Genomic DNA, 20,235 nt, shown 5'->3' with positions numbered 1-20,235 from the left:
CAAGTGCACGGAGAAGGAGAAAGATCTGCCAGCCTTCCTGAGCACAGAGGTGTTCAGTGATGTGATTAAAAGGTGGGAGGCGATCAAAAGGACCGCGCAGCGCCCGCCACCCATCGCTCACCCAGACAATAACTGTCACAATCCTGCGGGCTGCCACAATTTTATTCGTCGCAGGAGAATAAGAGGACTCGGAACAAAATGGTGGCGCTGGTCCCTAGGGAAATATCCTTTACATATTCATCCCCAGTGGGGGGGAGGCAATGCCTGCAGCACAATGAAGAGCTTCCCTCGGTTTTAACGTGTTGGAGAAATTTGATATTAAACGAGAAATTAGTAGGGAGGAGGCATAAATTAAAAAAAAAAACAAAAAAAAAACCACACTTTTTCCACCATGGAGAACGGCAGTCTGATGACTAGCGAAATGTCCAAGAGAAAATACCAAAAGTCCAGTTCCTCTTACTCATTTGTACTGAGGACATGACCTGGATAAATGAGAACCTTCACAGGCATACCGATTACGTGGTTTATAAACCGCATACTATGGGCGGGAACAGGGTTTTGAGAAATAGGTACAACATGGCATTTGTGTTTTACAAACAAGTGGTAAGATAGCGGTGTTCAGCACAATCTGGTTTTTATACTGGCGGCGGCAGGTTCCTTTAAAATGCCTTTATAAATAATTGGTGGGGGCCCCCCCAGAGCGTTTAGCTTGGGGAACACATGGGGGCAATGGCACCATTAGTTTTAGTTAGGCAGGGTTTTTTCTGTTTGTGTCTCTCCCCCTCAGCCCCCCTGTTCGTTTTCCCGCTTTTTATTTTTCAGATTTACCTGTGGTAATTTACCAGGGACTGGTTCCAGCAAGATGTTTTGAAGCAGCTGAAGACTCGGCGCCGATTGGTGGAAGCGGTTGCTGGGGGAGAATACTGCTCCCTGATTCGTTAAAGCTGTTGCCTTTAAATTGTGGGTCTGGTGGCGCTTCTGGGCCAGTTTAGGAAGACCGGATCCGTCACCCCGCCCACCCGCCCCTTATTTTGCAATGTCGCTTCGCTTTATTAGAGGGGCTGTACCACTCAGTGTTTCTGAATGAGTGTCTGTATTTATTTAATGGTTACGATGGTTCATTAATTTATTAATGCTGATGATTATATTGCGGCCATTTTAATCCAACTAAGAAGTGGTAGTGTATTTATTTTAATGTTAAGTTAAGCAATTTGAAGGGTGTCATTTGCCTCCATTGAACCGAAAGAAAAAAAACGTAAAACTGAAAAGTTCCCACCTTGTCTGTTCTTTTGGTTTTAGGTTACAAACTAGGGATCGACCGATATTGATTTTTTAGGGCCGATACCGATAATTTGTGAACTTTCAGGCCGATAGCCGATAATTTATACCGATATTCTGGGAATTTTCATTTTTGAGAAAAAAAAAATTCCTACACAAATCTGCTGAAAATTAATATGTTTATTGTTAATGTGTATTTTTTTTGTTTATTGTTAATGTGTATTTTTTTTTATAAATCTTTTTCATTTATACTTAATATTTTTGTGGTTTTTTTTTACTAACTTTTAACCCCCTTAGGGACTAGAACCTTTGTCCTATTCACCCTGATAGATCTCTATCAGGGTGAATAGGATCTCACACTGTCCCTGCTGCTCTGTGCATAGTGCACACAGCAGCATGGAGCTGAACATGGCAGCCAGGGCTTCAATAGCGTCCTGGCTGCCATGGTAACCGATCGGAGCCCCAGGCTTACACAGCTGGGGCTCCGATCGGAGGAGCAGGGGAGAGGGGATCCTGTGGCCACTGCCACCAATGATTAATACTGGGTGGGTGGGGGGGGGGCGCACCGCGCCACCAATGTTTTTACTATTGGCCGGGATTGGGGTGGGGGGCGCACTGCGCCACCAATGATTAATACTGGGGGACTTGGGGGGGCGCACTGCGCCACCAATGAAGATAAGTCTCTCGATCATTCATATATAGGAGGCGGGAGCTGGCTGCAGAATCACATAGCCGGCTCCCGACCTCTATCAGCGGCAGGGCCGGTTCTAGGTGAAATGGGGCCCTGGGGCGAAAAAAAAAAAGGCCCCCCCCCCCCCCCCCCCATGACACTTGATGACTTTTACAGAAGAAACTGTATATTTTGGGGCACAGTGGAGGCTATATGTGTATAACATAAACATATTTCACATGAACACTTAGTTACCTGACCCTTGGGGATCTCGGACGCCACTTCCACACTTTGGCCGGGGGCTCGGCGGAGCTGATGTTGTGCTTTATCCTAATGAGAAAGATTTCATAATAAGGATTTGGAGAAGGGGCAGAGGGATAGCAGAGCAGGGAGAGGATGGAGCTGCTACTAGGGGGTCATACCATGGGGGAGTAATAAAGCCCATCATAATGCCCCCCCAGTAGAAATATCTCTCCTTATAATGTGCAAAAAATACCCCCTTGTAATGCCCCTAGTTGAGCTAATGTCCCCAAAGTGCTCCCATAATGTGCCAATGTAAAATACCCCTATATAGTGACCCCAGTAAATGCCCCCATAGTGCTCCTCTCCCCCCTAGTGCCCCCCAAAATGCCCGATATATAGTGCACCAGTAGATGCCCTCAGTGTCCCTCATAATTTGTAAGCATAAAATACCCCTTCTCAGTGCCCCCGTAGATGACCCCATAGTAGTCCTCTCCCCCCTTCCCCATAGTACCCACCACAATGTGTCCCAGTATAAAATGCCCCTATACAGAACCCCCATATAAAATAACCGTTCTTTGTGGCCTCAGTAGATGCCCCTATAGTGTCACCAATAATGTGCCAGTAAGAAGTGCCCCCATAGATGTCCCCCAATCATGTGCCAGTAGCCTGAGCCCCCATCAACATGTGCCGGTAGCCATAGGCCCCCCCCCCCCCTATCATGTGCCAGTAGCCATAGGGCCCCCCTATCATGTGCCAGTAGCCTGAGCCCCCCATCAACATGTGCCAGTAGCCATAGGCGGCCCCCCCCCTATCATGTGCCAGTAGCCATAGGGCCCCCCCTATCATGTGCCACTAGCCATAGGGCCCCCCCCCTATCATGTGCCAGTAGCCATAGGGCCCCCCCCCTATCATGTGCCACTAGCCATAGGGCCCCCCCTATCATGTGCCACTAGCCATAGGGCCCCCCCTATCATGTGCCACTAGCCATAGCCCCCCCCCTATCATTTGCCAGTAGTCATAGGCGGCCCCCCCCATCATGTGCCACTAGCCATAGGCGGCCCCCCCTATCATGTGCCAGTAGCCATAGGGCCCCCCCTATCATTTGCCTGTAGCCATAGGGCCCCTCCCTATCATTTGCCAGTAGTCATAGGCGGCCCCCCATCATGTGCCACTAGCCATAGCCATAGCCAGCCGCCCCCCCAGTATTGTACAGAAAGAAAAAAAAAGAAAAAAAACACTTATACTTACCTCCTTGGCAGCGATGCGATGCAGGCCTCTTCCGGCCTGTGTCCCGCGCTGTGTACGGCTCAGGGGTCAGGCGGCGCGATGACGTCATCGCACCACCTGCGCCGGCCTCTGATAGGCTGCCGGTCTAGTGCCTGCAGCCTATCAGAGGAAGGGAAAGGGACACACCTCTCCCTCCCCTGCCGCACAGCCATCTGTATCGCTGTCCTGAGGACTGCGATACAGATGACTGGAGATGAGCGCTTTCACAATGGAAGCGCTCATCTCCTACTGACTGTCCTGCCTGTCTAAAGTTAGTTGCGGGCCGGCGCAAGGGGGCCCCTAAGGACTCGGGGGCCCGGGGGCAATTGCCCCCCTTGCCTCTATGGAAGTGCCGGCCCTGATCAGCGGTAGCTGCGATCCGCGGCACCTGAGGAGTTAACTACCGCGGACCGCAGCTATTGCTCATAGAGGTCGGGAGCCGGCTATGTGATTCTGCAGCCAGCTCCCGCCTCCTGTATATGAATGAATGAGAGGCTTATCTTCATTGGTGGCGCAGCGGCCACAGCCCCTCCCCTCCTCTTATGTTCTATCCCCTCATTGGCAGTAGCGGCAGCAGCAGCACAGGGGGAGGAGACACTGCTTCCTTCTCCCCTGTGCTGCGGAGGGAACACAGAGAGCGCTGAGAGCAGCGCGATCTGTGTTCCCCATACGTTATCGGTATATCGGCAAAATAGATGCCGATACCGATAACGTTCAAAATCCTCAATATCGGCCGATAATATCGGCCAAACCGATAATCGGTCGATCCCTATTACAAACACTGAGGAAAATTACTGCCATGAGGTGACCCAACTTCATACATGTTCCAGATGTCTTCTGCATATGTATTTGGCCCCATGCACACGTCAGTGCCCACGATGACATCAATGACGAGTTTGCCAGTGTTGGTCAATGTCCATGAAGGACCCATGTGTCTGTTTTTTGCCCTTCGTGTCATCCGTATTACACATACACTGAAAATTTATTTCAAGAGGATTTCCTACTAACAATCTGTGATACACGGACAAAACACAGATGCCATCCGTTTTGTGTCCGACTTTTTTCACGGATCCATAGACTATAATTAGTGTAACAAAAATAGAGCACGTTTCCGTGGTTTAACCCTAGATCCACGAACTGTGGTAAATCATGGATGTGTGAATACACACATTAAAATCAATGGGTACGTGTGCTGTCTGTGGAGAACATGGTAGCACATGTCTGCGATTCACTGACATCTGAATAAGGTCTTAGGCCTATTGCACACGACCGTATGGCTTTTTCAGTGTGTTGCGATCCGTTTTTCACGGATCCGTTGTTCCGTTTTTTGTTTCCGTTGTGTTTCCGTTTCTGTTCCGTTTTTCCATATGGCATATACAGTATACAGTAATTACATAGATAAAATTGGGCTGGGCATAACATTTTCAATAGATGGTTCAGCAAAAAACGGAACGGAAACGGAAGACATACGGATGCATTTCCGTATGTGTTCCGTTTTTTTGCGGACCCATTGACTTGAATGGAGCCACGGACTGTGATTTGCGGGCAATAATAGGACATGTTCTATGTTAAAACGGAACGGAAATACGGAAACGGAATGCATACGGAGTACATTCCGTTTTTTTTGCGGACCCATTGAAATGAATGGTTCCGTATACGGACCGTATACGGAACGCAAAAAACGGCCAGTAAACGGGAAAAAAAAACGTCCGTGTGCAATAGGCCTTACTCAGAGGTCTCATGGACGAACCTTGGCTATATCAGACCCGGACTCCCCGCATCAGAGAGCCCTACAATGCTGTTAGTATAAGTCAGTAAACCCACGGTGAGGTAATACATCCAGAACACAGAGGACTGACTGAAACTTCAGGATCCCCTCTGTAGGGAGATGCGGAGATTGTGGACGCAGTATATCGATATGTAAGGCATTCATACACAGCGCTGCAAGGACATAGGCGAGTACAACATCAGGAGCTCGGCATGAATAGCGTGACGTCAAGAATGAAAAGGCACAGAAATCAGGACTAGCATTCCTCAATATGACATTAATAGTACATTCACAGCAAAACCCCACAATTTTGGCAAACTTCAGGAAAACCATGATAGACATGGTGATATAAATGTGACATGACCACTACATGTCAACATGTCCCCTAAAGAGGTCATTATGCAGCAGTGTGAGCATTTCAGCAATACAGCCAAGTTATTACCTCACCGCTCCACTTTACTGACTACGGGCAGTATCAGGCTAGTATACCACAGTGTTGGCAATGGGTGCCATGGAAAAAAAATCACAGCATGCCCTAACTACTTTATAATGATTTCTAGTGGGGGGGGGGGATGCACTTTTTACGCTTTTTTTTAAATCCATAAAAAAAAAAAAAAAAAAAACTATTCTTACATTTATGCAGCCATAATACAGACACAACCCAGACTTCTGATTTAACTTAAAGGAACCTAGATCCCTAGTTGAGAATAGGGATCCAAGACATTCGCCTGGCAGTCTACATCAGATGGCAGTTCGCTGATGGGCTCTAGGAAAGGTCTGCACTTAATAAAATTAGGAAACAACCATTCAAACAATTATCAAATATATTCTTGCAAAGTTAACCCCAAGCTTTTAATCTTCGTCTTGGGCTTTCCACACTTCTTTGATTGTCTCCTTGATCCATTCTGCAATGGGGCTCTGTGAAGACAGATTGCATGATGTAATGTGCAATACAATTAAGGGCTCATTCACGCGGCCGTTCGGCCATTCCGTGCATTGGGGGCTGCAATTTGCGTGGCTGTCGCGACGGATCCAGACTTTTTTTTTTTTGCGGTGCAGAGGCACGGAAAGAAACTCCATGGAAGCACGGGGTTCCATGCCTCTGTTCTGCACCAACCTTCCGGATTGCAGACCCATTCAAGTGAATGGGCCCGCATCCGTGATGCGGGGTGCACACGGCGGTGCCTGCATATTGTGGACCCGCTATTTGCTGGACACAACACAGGCATGGCCGGACAATGGTCGTGTGCATGAGCCCTAAAGGAGTTGTTTGGTTTCAAGAGGAAACCTGACAACTCAGGGGAACGATCAGTAATTAATAGTAGATGATTACTTAGGCTACTTTCACATTTGCGGTACTGATCACAGAATGCCAGCAATCAGCCAGATCTCCGCCGGACCCCATTATAGTCAATGGGGCCGGCAGACATTCCAGTAACGTAGCAATGCCGGATCCGGAGAACTCAGGTAGGATGTTCTCTCCCAGAAAAGCTGTGCCAAAAACTTGAAAAGTAACCTTTCCTGATAGATCTTGCGCCACCGCTCCAGTTTGGGGCTCTGTTTTCGTTGCTGAAGCAGTAACATCAAGTCAACAACATGTGACCGCTATAGCCAATCACTGGCCTCTTCGATGCACTGCTGAGACCAATGTTTGGATGCAGTGGTCAGGTAAGCAAATCATCTATTCTTTATTACAGGTCAGTCGCCTGAGTTGTCAGGTTTCCACTTGAAACCAGACAACCCCTTTATGTAGAGGGAGACGATTCACTTGCTTGTATGTGATTAGACTTCATGCGATCCAATAGAAATACAGCACATGTGAGATTACTATTCATTTTCATAGGCATTTGTGTCCCTGGCCTAAGACCATAACTACACCTGGTTTAGATCTTATAAAAGGCCTCAATAGTTAAAAAAAAAAAAAAAAAAAAAAAGTTAATGTGCAAAAGACGCACTAAACTTGTGAAAACAGGCAGAGCGTGTGTACTAGATTGTTTGCTTTCTTCTTCTGTTCGTTTTCGTACCACTATGGATAATTAACACAAAGGAAAAGAAAGTTAACCAGATCAAGTCCTGGATCCACAAGTACTACATGGACCATGCGTATGAATGAGACCAGTCTGAGCCGCAGATCTACACACCGTTCCCTGCCGAGTGTATTCATGCTGCTACAAAGCTCTGTCACAGTAGAACAATTGCCGAACACGTCACACCTAAATTGAAGCATGCTTGAGCACACTTTAATGCCAGGTTGTGCAAGTTTCTCAATTCAAAGCCTGATTTACCACTTTAAGTAGTGTGCACACGCCCTACAAGAGGATCATACCCTGACAGCAGTGCTCCGGGTAAACACAGCACTACAGGCGGTGCAATCAACGTGATTCACTAGAGTATTAGTGGAACACACCCATGTTCACTACTACAGCCTATCAGAGCTAAAAAGAACGGTATGTCTTCCGGACCTTCTTTCCCCTCATGTGTGCTTTATGTAGCAAGTTCCTCTGTTATACCACCTGAAAATTGACAAACGGATGTTACCAGTTGGGGGGTCCGTGCACAGCCTGATATTATCCAATCACTGCTGATAGTACCAGACGTTCTGTTCACACACTTCTAGGACAAGGGGAATAGTGACAGCCAGTTGACAAATTATTCATGAATTACTAGGGGGAAAGTGAAAAAAGATTTAAGAATTAAGAAGGACATTTACTAAGCTGTATACGCCAGTTTATTGGCATCAAAAAGTTGTATATTTTTTCGTACACTTTGAGGCAATTTTTTTGGCGAGGGCAACGTAGCAAGCCCAGCACATTTACGTATTTTTCGTCACATCAGTTTCCAGGCATCAATAAGGGCAAAAAAAGACAATCGAGGTGGTAGATTTTAGCCCGTCACATGGCCAGCGGGAGGATGCGCCAAATCTATGAGCAGTGAGCACCTCTGCATAAATTTGGGGCATACTCTGACAGCGCAGGGGGAGTCAAGACCGGTGAAGAAAATGCTGGTCTTGATAAATGTCCCCATGAGTTTTTACTACAATGGACAGGATAGGCCATCAATACCCTAGGCCTCTACACGATTAGCTCCAGGGCCAGGACTACACCACCGCACAATAGACGGAGCCGTGTAGTGCCGATACTTGCAAAGGGCTGGACAACCTCTAACTATAGCCCTAATGAGCCATATTGTCATATCAGTGGTGGATCAAGAACGGATATATATGTATGAGTAAAGCTCCAGATTTACAGCCATATTCGTAAACTGGGGAACTACTCCATGACCAATGCTTACACCCTTGTCACTTGCTACTCAATTATTACCTTGCAGCATCAGCAAAATTTACAGCTGTCATTCCTGCCCTGGTATTCTATGAAAGCAGAAGGGGGAGCCCTCATCAGAGCCCTCAGAAGACGTGACTGCTCGCCATTCCAGTGCCTTTTATAATCATGGATGATCAGGAAAAAACAAAAACATTCATTTGATCCTTCATTTAGATCAGAACACATTTCAAGATCTCCCCGTGTAAAAGGACCCTTGGGGTATATTCATACAGCTTAATTTCACACGAATACTGCATCCACGTCCCATTGTTACAAAAGGAAATCTGCACGGCTGTTCACGTGTCCACAAAAGGATTTGCATGTCAAGAAAGTCGCAGTAGGTGTCCGCGAGAAGATTAGCTCCGTTATATGGGGCTAATCTACGGTCGGATAAGTGACATGGTAAACTAGAAATCCGCATCAGACACCCAAGGGTCAAATTTGGCAAATCCCAGCCTGGTTTATCCAACAAGTATTTTGCTGTGTGAACAAGGCCTTACTGTTCACAGAATATAGGCTCATGATTGTATAGGGAACAGCTCTGTTAATACAAGTATATGGTGAGCTCCATCTGTTAGGACTCCAAAAGGTTTAGACACACGTGGACATTTTTGACTGACTTATTAAATGTAACGTACATAGTAAAGTAAGAAAACCAATAAAGAAGCGGATATACAGAATCATCACACCGCAGTAAGAAATTGTGATTTAGTCAACAACTAGATTTAGAGGACGACGACATAAAGGACGGACAATGGAAGGTTCACATTTCTCAGTTCCTGGATAGGTTTTTGGGTGTCGGCTGCTAAAACTATGGTAATCGGTAGTTACCGGCCCAACAGGTCAATAAAAACACGAGAATACAGGAATGCACAAGCCTCTACTGAGCCCAGATTTCCGATTTAAAGAACTGTAAAACAGATTAATTCATTTCCTCATGGTGGCTTAAGGTAGCTGCCCCACTGTGGACAGAGAATGAGTAACTTACCGTAGGTTCCCTTTAGTGAAGAGTAATATATTATATCTCACTGGGATTGTGTAAAAAGTATATCCCATATTATATTATACATAGTACGCCATCATTTTAGGGTCCATTCACACATCCGTGTGTGTTTTGCGGATCCATGGATCCGCAAAACACGGACAGCGGCAATGTGCGTTCCGCATTTTGCAGACCGCACATTGCCGGCACTAATAGAATATGCCTATTCTTGTCTGCAATTGCGGACAATAGGACATGTTCTATTTATTTCGGGATCGGCATTGCGGACCACATCGTGCTGCCCCATAGAAATGAATGGGTCCGCAATTCCGTTCCGCAAAATGCGGAACTAAATTGCAGACGTGTGAATGGACCCTAAAGAAGCTGCAGAAGACGCCAGGCGGGCAGCCAGGATTTTAGAGAGAGATTAATGTTAGACGATGGATACCCAAGCTAATCACATACTACAATCTAGCATGTTGAAAGTTCTGACTGTGTAGTGAAATATCAGGCCTCACCAACACAGTGGAGTAGTGCAGCATGGCTCCACACGACAGACAGGAGGCACTCCGTGTGCCGCCACATGGTGCTCTATGTGGCACCATACTGAAGACCTCGGCTCCCTTAGGTTATATATTAAAAATCCACTTCTGCCATGGCTTTTCTATTTGAATGCAGCGGAGCCCCCCCCCCACCATGGTTTTAGACCCATTCCATGGGGATAATCCACAAGCAGACTGGCATTGCAGTTTCCCATGGTGTTCATTCTTGCACAGTCTGGAAAACCACAGGTAAATAATCCACAGCCGCATGAACGGCGACGTGGACTCCCATGGAAAACAATGGAAGGATGCTGAGCGTCCCGAAATCCATGGGAAAAAAACAGCAAGTTCATCTTAACCTTAGTGGGGTTTCAGCTTTTCTCCTAGCATTATTTCCAGCTTTTTTTGCAATATAAAACACAATGCGAGCAGATGTTTGCATGAAGATGAAGCATACGGCACCGTGTGTCAACTGCCTATTCAGAGCTAAAGACGGGATGGCATAAAGTGATGTAAAAGCAGAAAAACCTTTTCAGAAAACAAAAAATATTTTCCTGCATATAAATGATGGAACCACACCGATGGCCATATTAAAGGGGCTCTCCTGCCGCTGCTCGACTACAAACAGCGCAGAGACATGCTGGCCACAGGACCGTGATCTGCTGTAGCACAGAAGAACTGGACCAGCGCCACAGGAGAAATGGGGGTATAACGTGATTTTATTTAAAGCTCCTGATTTTTTAAAATTATCTCTGAGAACCCCTTTAAGGAGATAATCGTGACCCTATGGGTTAGTTAGGCCAGGTAGTAGAAATAAAACTTGAATATCGTATCACAGTGATGACAAAGAAATGAAGGCTATGTGCCAATAAGGCTGGATTACAATGCGCACTTTACATAGTGCATCCAAATTGTTCATTTGCAAAACTATAAAATGTATTCAGTCTCCTCCACGGTTCAATAGGAAGTAGATGGATTGCATAAGCACCTGGCAATCTAAAGAGCTCCGCACCCCCAGAGAGCACAGGGGTAATGAACTGGGGGATTGATGTCAATTTGGAAACAGATGGGCCAGTCAGGTAGTGATTTAACCGTGAGACTGAGCGGACCGGACTGGCACCATAGTAGTTGTGCCAACATCTCTGCAATCTCTCAAATCTCTGTACATATGTAGATATACCCAAAACCGAACCAAATGTAAATGCAGACATAAGCAACCATCGGGGGAAATCAAACGAAGGCTGCAGCACCGTTACACTAGAGAAGCTCACCTAAAAAGCATTTGGAAGGGTATGTTCACACTGCAGATTTAGACACTGTCAAAATCCTCCGCCCGTTTGGAGAAGCTAAACTGAAAGCAGACAACCGCTGCAGGTTCAAGTGACGTCCGTCCGGACACTGACCCAAGAAAGGAAATATCCCTTCTTGGCTCAGTGTCGGCTTTAAAATGCCAGGCGAACATGTGGATTTTGCTGCAGATATGCAAGGCTATTCACTGTGAAGGGGGAACTCCGCATCAAAGAGCTGCTAGACGGTAGACCTGAAAGGCTGCAGAATGCCTCTAAATGGATTTTCCAGGACTAGACCAGTGTCAAGAATAAGTGCACTATAAGTACAAGGATACCTTATCTGCTGGGCCAACCACAGCAAGAAAGTTGCTTCCTGGGTAGGTGCACACAACTAATGCTAGGGGCGATGAAAAGACGGTAAGACTATCCCCTAAAACACAAGTTTGTTCTGACCCTTTTTTTTTATCGCTAAAAGACACCATAAAAATGACAAATGCTTTTTCTTTGCATATCGAATGGGTTTATGACTTTCCAAAATGTGTGGATTTTTTATTTTTTACTGAATAGAAGGAGATGGAAATACATCTGAAATAAACAGATTTTTGCAGCAAACAAAAATATCCTGTGGAACAAAAACACCACTAAAGCTAGCTATCTTTGAATTCACCCTTAAAATGTTTGCTGGGAAGGAGAATATGCAAAAGCTCTGGGACATAAACCAGAGAAGAAATGACATAATTTAGGCAGATCAAATCAATCTGTGCTCCGCCTGCTGCCTTCACAGCCCACAAGTCCTCGCAGGATATAACCACCTCTCAGCACAATGCAGCCAGTGCTCGAGTCAGCATTCCAAATACAAGTTATTCCCTTCTCACTCTATGGGGATAAATGTTGGACCCCCTCCCCACTGATCCCCAATGATTATGATGAGGGTGCCCTGCTTGAACGCAGTGACGGTTGAGCATTTAAACGGCGACTCCACTCAAACTCAATGGGACTGCAAGATATAGCGGACTACTGTCTCCAGCGGTCCCATAGTGATGACTGGAGCAGCAGCAAGCACACTGCTTCATTTATATGGCGGACAAAAGACGCATGTTTTTGTGATCACTAGGGGTCCCGGTGGTCAGACCCCCGCCATATTAACAGTTATACCCTATCCAATAATTAGTAAAAAATGATAAATATTTAAAAGTGTTAATTACTTAAGCCTTGTAGCCCAAGAGGACCTGAAATATCAAGAATATTAGACATCATGATGTTGTAAATAGACTGCAGAGACAGAAGCGCTGTGCAAGAGCTGACAGTGTGGACTATGGTGCAGGAGCCAGATTACAGGGCTGGATGAGATACCTGGCCTTTGTCAGCCAAATGGATGGGGTAGAGGGCTAAGCGCAGGGGTGCTTGGGCCATCCCTCGATACACCAAATACCTAATTTACATATTAATAAAGTTAGTTCTCTCAGGAACAGCACAATGGAGGAACGTAAATTAGGTATCTGTTAAACCAGGCATAATACCTGGTATGGTTGACCCTGCTGAGAAACTGAGGTGATTCTGATGAAAGATTCTTTAATAGGATTTAAAATTCTTAACCAATATACCATACTACTATCTAAAGGAGACCTTTAGCTATGATAGGGCTGGATAAAGTTGGTGAAGCCCACATGTTACATGTCCACCTATCACCGCGTCACAAAGAGCATGACTCTCTCAGCCTGAACATGTTGGCTAGAAACGACCACAAAATAGCCTCCAAGAAGGTCGAATGTTGGAGGAGACCTAGGTCCTAGAGGTTTCTTTTGAACAGCTTTTCTGTATACATCTCAGTACATGTGTTGTGGTGGACACACATGCTCAATCTTTCAGCTTTCAAAGGTGCAGAATCTTCTAAGAAGTGATCGGGGAGAGACCGTGTAACTGTAATTGTATTTGTGTCAGAAGCACACTAAGGATCCCTCTGCATACCCAAAGGAGAGGTAGAGGATAAACCTGGTCAGTCTTTCATGAGGTGGACACAGAACGGCTGTTCAATAGAAACACCAGGTGGTGCCATACTAACATTATACCTGGAATATCCGAAGATGGGAGCATTTTTGTGTAAATACAAAATAATGCAATAATAGTCTGGATTGAACTGTAGACAATATTCTTCGTGGAATCCCCCACCTTAGTCTGCTTTCAAAAACACTGCTGAACCATGAATGACCAATGGCACCGTCAATGATACAGAGAACGGACTACTGAAAGCAATGACCGCAATTACTATTCATTTCAATGGAGGAATCTTGGGCATTCACATCTTAAACCCCATCAATGGCACAGATTAAAATAGCCTGTTCTCGGCATCACTGGGGAACCCAGTAGTTGTCACAATGACCAGGGTTCAGAATTCAAGGTGTTCCAGTAGATACAGAACTTGTATAATAATCCCCTCCTCTTACCTCCAGTAGCAACTTTATTTTCTAGTCGCTTTGTTATAAGTCCTGATGAGCCCGATGATTTTGTGACTCCTGGGGGTAATACAGGGCTTTTCTTTGTACCTGAGCAGAAAATAGTTTATTGTCGAGTCAACACTACAATGAACATTAACAAATACCAGATGCCATTCAGATGATTTTTTTTGGTCCACATGCATTTGTCATCAACGAAATGTAATGCCCATGACACAAATGGTCCAACAGGATGTCCCAAACCAAGAGTGTGGGGCTTCCCATGGCTGATGTCACATACACACACAGAAATTACATTTTGATCAGGCACTGTGTCAGAGTTAAAAACAATAAAAATCGTACATTTTATTTTCATTTGCCGGATTTCAGTGCATTTCATAATTCTTTGCCTTTTTTAAATTCAAGACAAATTTACTGATCCTATACACTGGTGCACCAGATTTATCACAGGGGCTCATGCTGGATGATAGATGTGGCACAGGGATAGACACTTTTGTCTAACATTATACAAACTGTTGGTTGGCTTCGTTTGCGACAAAGTTTTACACCAGACTTGTGGCACAATTTTGGTACTATGGGGGAGATTTATCAAAACAGGAACTTACTGCACCGGACTTGATGTCTCCTCCAGGTGGAGGACGTGACATTTATGTGGAGGCACGCGCCTCATCATAAAATGAGGCACATCCTCTAGCAGTCCGTGTGCTTAAAAACAAAATCTCAGCAGTTCTGAGCTGCCGTCGATTTCTGCCTTCATTTGCGCCATAAAACTAACGTAAATGAAGATAAATTTGTTCCGGTGGCTGGTCACACCCTGAAAAGTGGCGAGGCCAGTGTAAAACAGCCCATTGCAGCTTATTTATTTAAAAAAATTAATAAAATTTAAACGTGTGAGACTTTAGGTTATGGCTGCGCTGCAAATTTTTGTAAAAATTCCTTCTCCTAGCAGGCAATCAGAATAACTCCCTGGATCAACGACCCTTCTACAGAAATCGAATAACTGTAACTTGTAATATTATCACACTCCAGAACAGGGGCAGATTGGCCATAGACCTTACAGGGAAATTTCTCGGATGCCCTGGGGGCTTCTCAAGCCCTCTCCTCTATCGCTGGCTGGGTAAATAATGAGCTCTCAGCAGTAATTAACATTGAGAATCAGGTACTAATGTACCCAAACAGCAACCACACATGCCCTCCTGAATTCAACTGCTCTGGCCCACATCTCACCTCCTAAGCCCCCTGCTCCATATCTTAATCAGAGACAACTGGAGAAAGAGGACAGAAAATGGCATCCATTGGTGGCCACCACAGACTGACAGCTTTTGGGGCAGTATATTGGTCTGCCGGGACATTATTTAGCGCTATGGTATTGCAGACCCCGCCTATTTGTGTTGCCCCGCCTTCTGTCAATTTGGACCAGCCTACAACATGGGGCCACTTTAAGCTCCCAGTCTGCCCCTGCTCCAGAAATACATCCAGGCGCCTCGAACTCTTTTAGTGAACTCACCATCACCACCTCCTCAGGCAGAGAGTTCCATAGTCTTACTGCTCTTACAATAAAGAATACTCTTCCATGTTTGTGTAGAAACCTTCTTTCCTCTAGACACAGAGGATGTCCCCTCGTCACAGTCACAGTCTTTGGTATAAATAGATGATGGGATAGATTTCTGTACTGACCCCTGATATATTTATATATGGTTATTAGATCTCTCCTTAGTCACGCCACAAAGTCACAGTGAAGCCTAGGCCTTGAAGCCTCTTTTGAGGTGTAGGGAACGGATGTTGCACATTAGGCCATGACCCTTTCTCATGCACCCACACCGCCTTTTTATTAAGTCCGAACCCCTTGTTGGACTAGTCACTGAAAAGGTCTGTAAACCTAGTCGCGCCAAAATGTTTACACCACAATCTAGGTGCACTCACATTAGTAAAGGTCGGCCTGTGTGTTACTATAAGAACCAAATTTTTACATCAGTTTAAAAAAAAAAAAACTATTTGAGGGCGTGAGAGCAAGCAATTACCACTAATCTATTGTGACGAAAGATCTTCCAGCTTTAAAAGCAGAGAAATTATCAATAACTGGAAACACCCAAATAAGAATGAAAATGTTGTCTCCCATGAGAAAGCCTCAATATATTAAAAGAACAAAACGGCCGATTTAACTACTTGGACTAAAAACTCTTCAGGGTTTAAGGTCTTCAGTGAGTTTCCCAGGTTCTTCAGCTCCTTCAAAACAACTGGGCGTGGTGGATGGGAAGGGATTGCTTTAGACTTTTATATCTGCAGGGAAATGTTCTTCCCTGTAGATGTGGTTATTGCGTGCTCAGTGACACTTACCAACAGTCTGCGTGACTTTCAGGGACTGCGACCTAGCTCTTGGGAAGGTAACCTTTGCAGTATAAGTTCCAGATGGTCCATTTTGCTTGATACATTTTGCGGGGACTTCATCAGTCTTACTTGTGGCATTTGTAGCTGTGAGCATAAAAAAAGAAAAAAAAAAAAGTTAAATGATAATTTACACTACTATCATAGGAGGCCATGACCAGGCAACACAGTTTCTACAGTATAAAAGCAAAATCAGTAATTGGCATTGTAAGTAAGGAGAATGTAAAAAAAAAAAAATGGAAGAGTATGAATACAATACACTGCGAAATTATGAAAACTCATTTCTTTTCTCATCAATATAATTGTCAATAGTATAAGTGTTCCTGACAAAGTACAATTACTACTATACTAGACAAACTATTAGAGTTCAGACAAGACTTGGTGCAGATCCATGTGGATTCCAGAACATCTGGCTTCTGAATAAGTGACAAAAAAAAGAAAAACAAAATGTTATGAAAAAAAGTTGCGCACAAAAGGTTATGGATGCAAAGAACATAAGCCAGTATTAAGTGCAGTTATGTGCAATTTGGATTTGACTCAATTATATAATTTAACATGATAGCACTGAAGGTGTATGGCTAAACCGGTTGTGTTATTTCAAAGGCTCTTAGTCATAGTGAAATCACAGTTACAAACCGAATTGTATTATTATTTATAGAAAGGGTACATTGATACCAGGTTTTACAATATTGTGGCATTTGACTATTCGTGTGAATACTGGTTCTCATATAATTTGCTAGGCAGAGTTGGAGAAACAGAAATCAATAAACTGTGCTGCAAAATGTACTATACTGCCTAGTATGTCTGAAGCAGCGCATAGAAAACACCTTTACCAACATAGAATTAGTACCTGCTAATTAGATCAGACTACCATGAAAAACACTAGAGTCTGTATTGTAACCAGTAAAATAATGTCCCTTGACCCATCAGAACCTAAATGCACTAATAAAAAAATATACTGCTCCAATAAAAAAGAGTAAGTTCACAAAAAGTAGAGATTTTAAGATTCACACAATCTAAAACACTAGAGGCTTCATTAATTATAACGGACCCTATCAATACATTATTTAGTACTGGAATTTTTATATGGCACAAAAGCCTGACTTACACAGGGAATATTGGTTAAGTTGTCAATGGCGTATAGCGCATTAAGAATGTAGTAGTTATAGGTCTCGTAAGAAACCTGAATGAAACTCTACTGGAATGTTGGATCGGCCACACCAGAATAAACCATTCACCGAGCTGGTCTCCATGATCCACAGATCTAACACCCTACGATTTCTCTCTGTGGGGCTACATCAAGAACTCTGCATCTGCCACCCCAGATACGACCTGAAATGACACATTACTGAAAAAGTGGAGTCCCAATCTGAGCATATGCTGGCACACGTCTGGACAGAACTCGACTACTGCCTAGACATCTGCCATGACACCAGTGAAACTCCCATCGAACATTTGTAGTGTACAGATAAAACTCGAATTGTGCGTATTTGTATTATGCTCTGTTATTAATACTGAGGCTTTAATTTTGTACCATTCTTTTTGTATCACCTTGTATATCAATGCAAGAACGGATGCTCTGCAATGTAAATTTCACCCCTTTGAGCTTGCTTACTCACCCCTCTACAGCTATGATCTCTTCACTTTCTGTGGGGCGGTAGCAGCTTTCCCATGTGACCATCAAGCACCTGCATCTCCCAGGAGCGTTTGCTAACCCCATTCCCTTAGCTACTGAAGGCTCTGTTCTAAAATGGATAAACATACAACCGCAGCGATTCCATTAACAAATAGTACTAGTATGCAATGCCCTCCCTCAAATTCCTCGTCCACCGTCTACAGAGATACAGCTACATACATCTTTGAATTTAGAAGTAAGGAAGAACGAATGAAAGATGTCTGGGCCACTTCTTCACTATAAGATCACTATGCCTGCACTGAGGGGAGCGGAGCAGGGAAGCTACTGAGCATATTAGACCACCACCGAATGTAGGAGAATGCAGACTAGAAATTCAGCTATGCAAGAAAGAAGAGGGCACTGCCAGAAACAGAAGGGGGCACTACCAGAGAGGAAAATGTAATGCACAAAAAAGAAACAGTATTTTTTATTGCATGTATATTGCAATACTACTTCATTTAAAAAGCTCCATTCATTGAATAGCATTGCTTTTCATGGGATAACCACTTTAGGATTCTTCAAAGCTGCTTCAATGAGCTACTCTACTCACATGTATAACCATCGGTGTGATACTGGGAAGCAGATCAACAGAATCCTCTACCCATAATCATGCATTCATGGTCATTGAAAGTGGCTGAAATAGTTAAAACTGTATAATAGCTGAAGAAAACACGTGTTTGAAGTGTTAGAAATAACTCTTCTGCCCTTCTGGCAAATAACACTACTATATTTCAAGTCTGGATGGTTAACTATGTAACAAGACAAGAAGTAAGAGGCAATATAGACCGTCACAATTTAGGCACTAGAACCAAAAAGGTCAGCCTTTAAGTTTTCTCTCATCAATAATACTAGGGATTGGTGGGGAACAGCGCAACATGGGAGCAACAGAATGAATGGCTAACCAACTTCTGAACTTCAGGAACCAAGAGTGGTGGGATGAATGCTAAAAGCACCTCCTTCAACACCAAGAGAGCTTGCCCCACCCATCAGTGTACATCATTTTAGGAACGCTGCTTTCAACATGCAATTTAATCTTCGTAGAAACACATTTACAGGGGTTGGCATTTGTCATGTAGAGAAAGTTAAGACAAGCCACTTACTAATGTATTGTTATTGTCCATATTGCCTGCTTTACTGGCTGGATTCATTTTTTCATCACATTATACAATGCTTGTATCCAGGGGTAACAACCACCCTGCAAGCCAGCAGCTGTGGTTGTGTTGGCACACATTGGGAAAAGATGCCAGCCTCTCTGGTGGCCGGGACCATGGGTACACACATTGTATCTGCGCTGCAGCGGTGGCCGTAAGCCCTGGAAACCAGCAATGAATAATGGGAGCATTTGTATACTACACTCAGTGTTAAATTAAATTTTAATTTTACAACCATTACCTTCCAAATCAGGAAGACTATGCAGGCTGTGGTCCATGAACGGACTCTACACTAAATGTTAACGGTATTGCTTTAGATGATATCATATTCAGATTTAACTGCCATTTACGTGCTTACGTAAATTTCCTGTAGGCTCCCCAAGACACTGTTCTAAAGTTATATATTAGCATAGCATCTACAAGGACATGGGCATATATATATATCTACTCTAACAGGAACCGGAAGCATTGTAAGCACTGGTCCAGCAGGTCTAAATTTACTAGCCTACAAGACTTGCATGTGCACAATCCACGTATACATGTCTATGGAGTAGAATTAACGTGTTTAGTAAGGGCATGTAAATAATTAAACAGTCTAGAGATCAGCAAGGGTATTCTGCATGCAATAGATTCCTAGAAGGCTTCATCTAATGACTAATGTCATCTCAGTAAATGGGTACATCTAGCTATAGCAAGGATGAAGCACACAGAACTTCAGAATGCAAGGGGCTCAAGAAGAGTGACATTTAATTTAAGTTCAGTTTCAAGTATCAAAAGGAAAAACCAATTGACCTACTTCTTTTCCCAGCAGCCGAAGCAAACAAAGGAATTATGCAAAAGCTCCAGGATGCGACAATCAGCAAAGTCACGGTAACGTCGGAGAGCCTCTCTGAATCCGCAACTAATTTTATAGTGGCATTAATAGAAAGCTGTATAGGCAAAGCACTCTGTGTGCAACTACGGTGCCCGCCTGGCACAGTCATTTAAGGCAAAGGCTCTTAACCAGATAAGAGATAAAAAAAGGGCATCGACAACGTTCTCGCCTTTGTGTTTTTCCAGACAGCTCCCGATGAATTAGAGTGGAAAGTAATCAGGATCTGAGGCGGTGGGCAGGACAAACTAATCCAACATGAAAGTCTAACTAGGAAAGTCGGCACTGGGCAGGCTCTGTCATTTTGGCTACTTGGTTAGATGGAGCTTTGTTTCAAAGGGC

The 20,235-nt window shown here is 44.2% G+C and overlaps 1 protein-coding gene across 1 annotated transcript in view; it reads right to left on the bottom strand.

Annotated features, from left to right (window-relative positions):
- MTUS1 (microtubule associated scaffold protein 1) overlaps positions 1–20,235 on the bottom strand; it is a 123,063-nt gene that overhangs the window by 98,077 nt on the left and 4,751 nt on the right. Inside the window, exons 3-5 of the mRNA XM_040418781.1 lie at positions 16,149–16,283; positions 13,803–13,901; positions 12,564–12,587 (exon numbers count right to left, since the gene is read on the bottom strand). Of these exons, the coding sequence (XP_040274715.1) occupies positions 12,564–12,587; positions 13,803–13,901; positions 16,149–16,283 (258 nt within the window). The remainder of the gene's footprint in view (positions 1–12,563; positions 12,588–13,802; positions 13,902–16,148; positions 16,284–20,235) is intronic.

This window comes from Bufo bufo, chromosome 2, assembly GCF_905171765.1.
Source record: "Bufo bufo chromosome 2, aBufBuf1.1, whole genome shotgun sequence".
Lineage (NCBI taxonomy): Eukaryota > Metazoa > Chordata > Amphibia > Anura > Bufonidae > Bufo > Bufo bufo.
The sequence above is the reverse complement of the archived record's forward strand: the minus strand, read 5'-3'. Positions and strand labels throughout refer to the sequence as shown.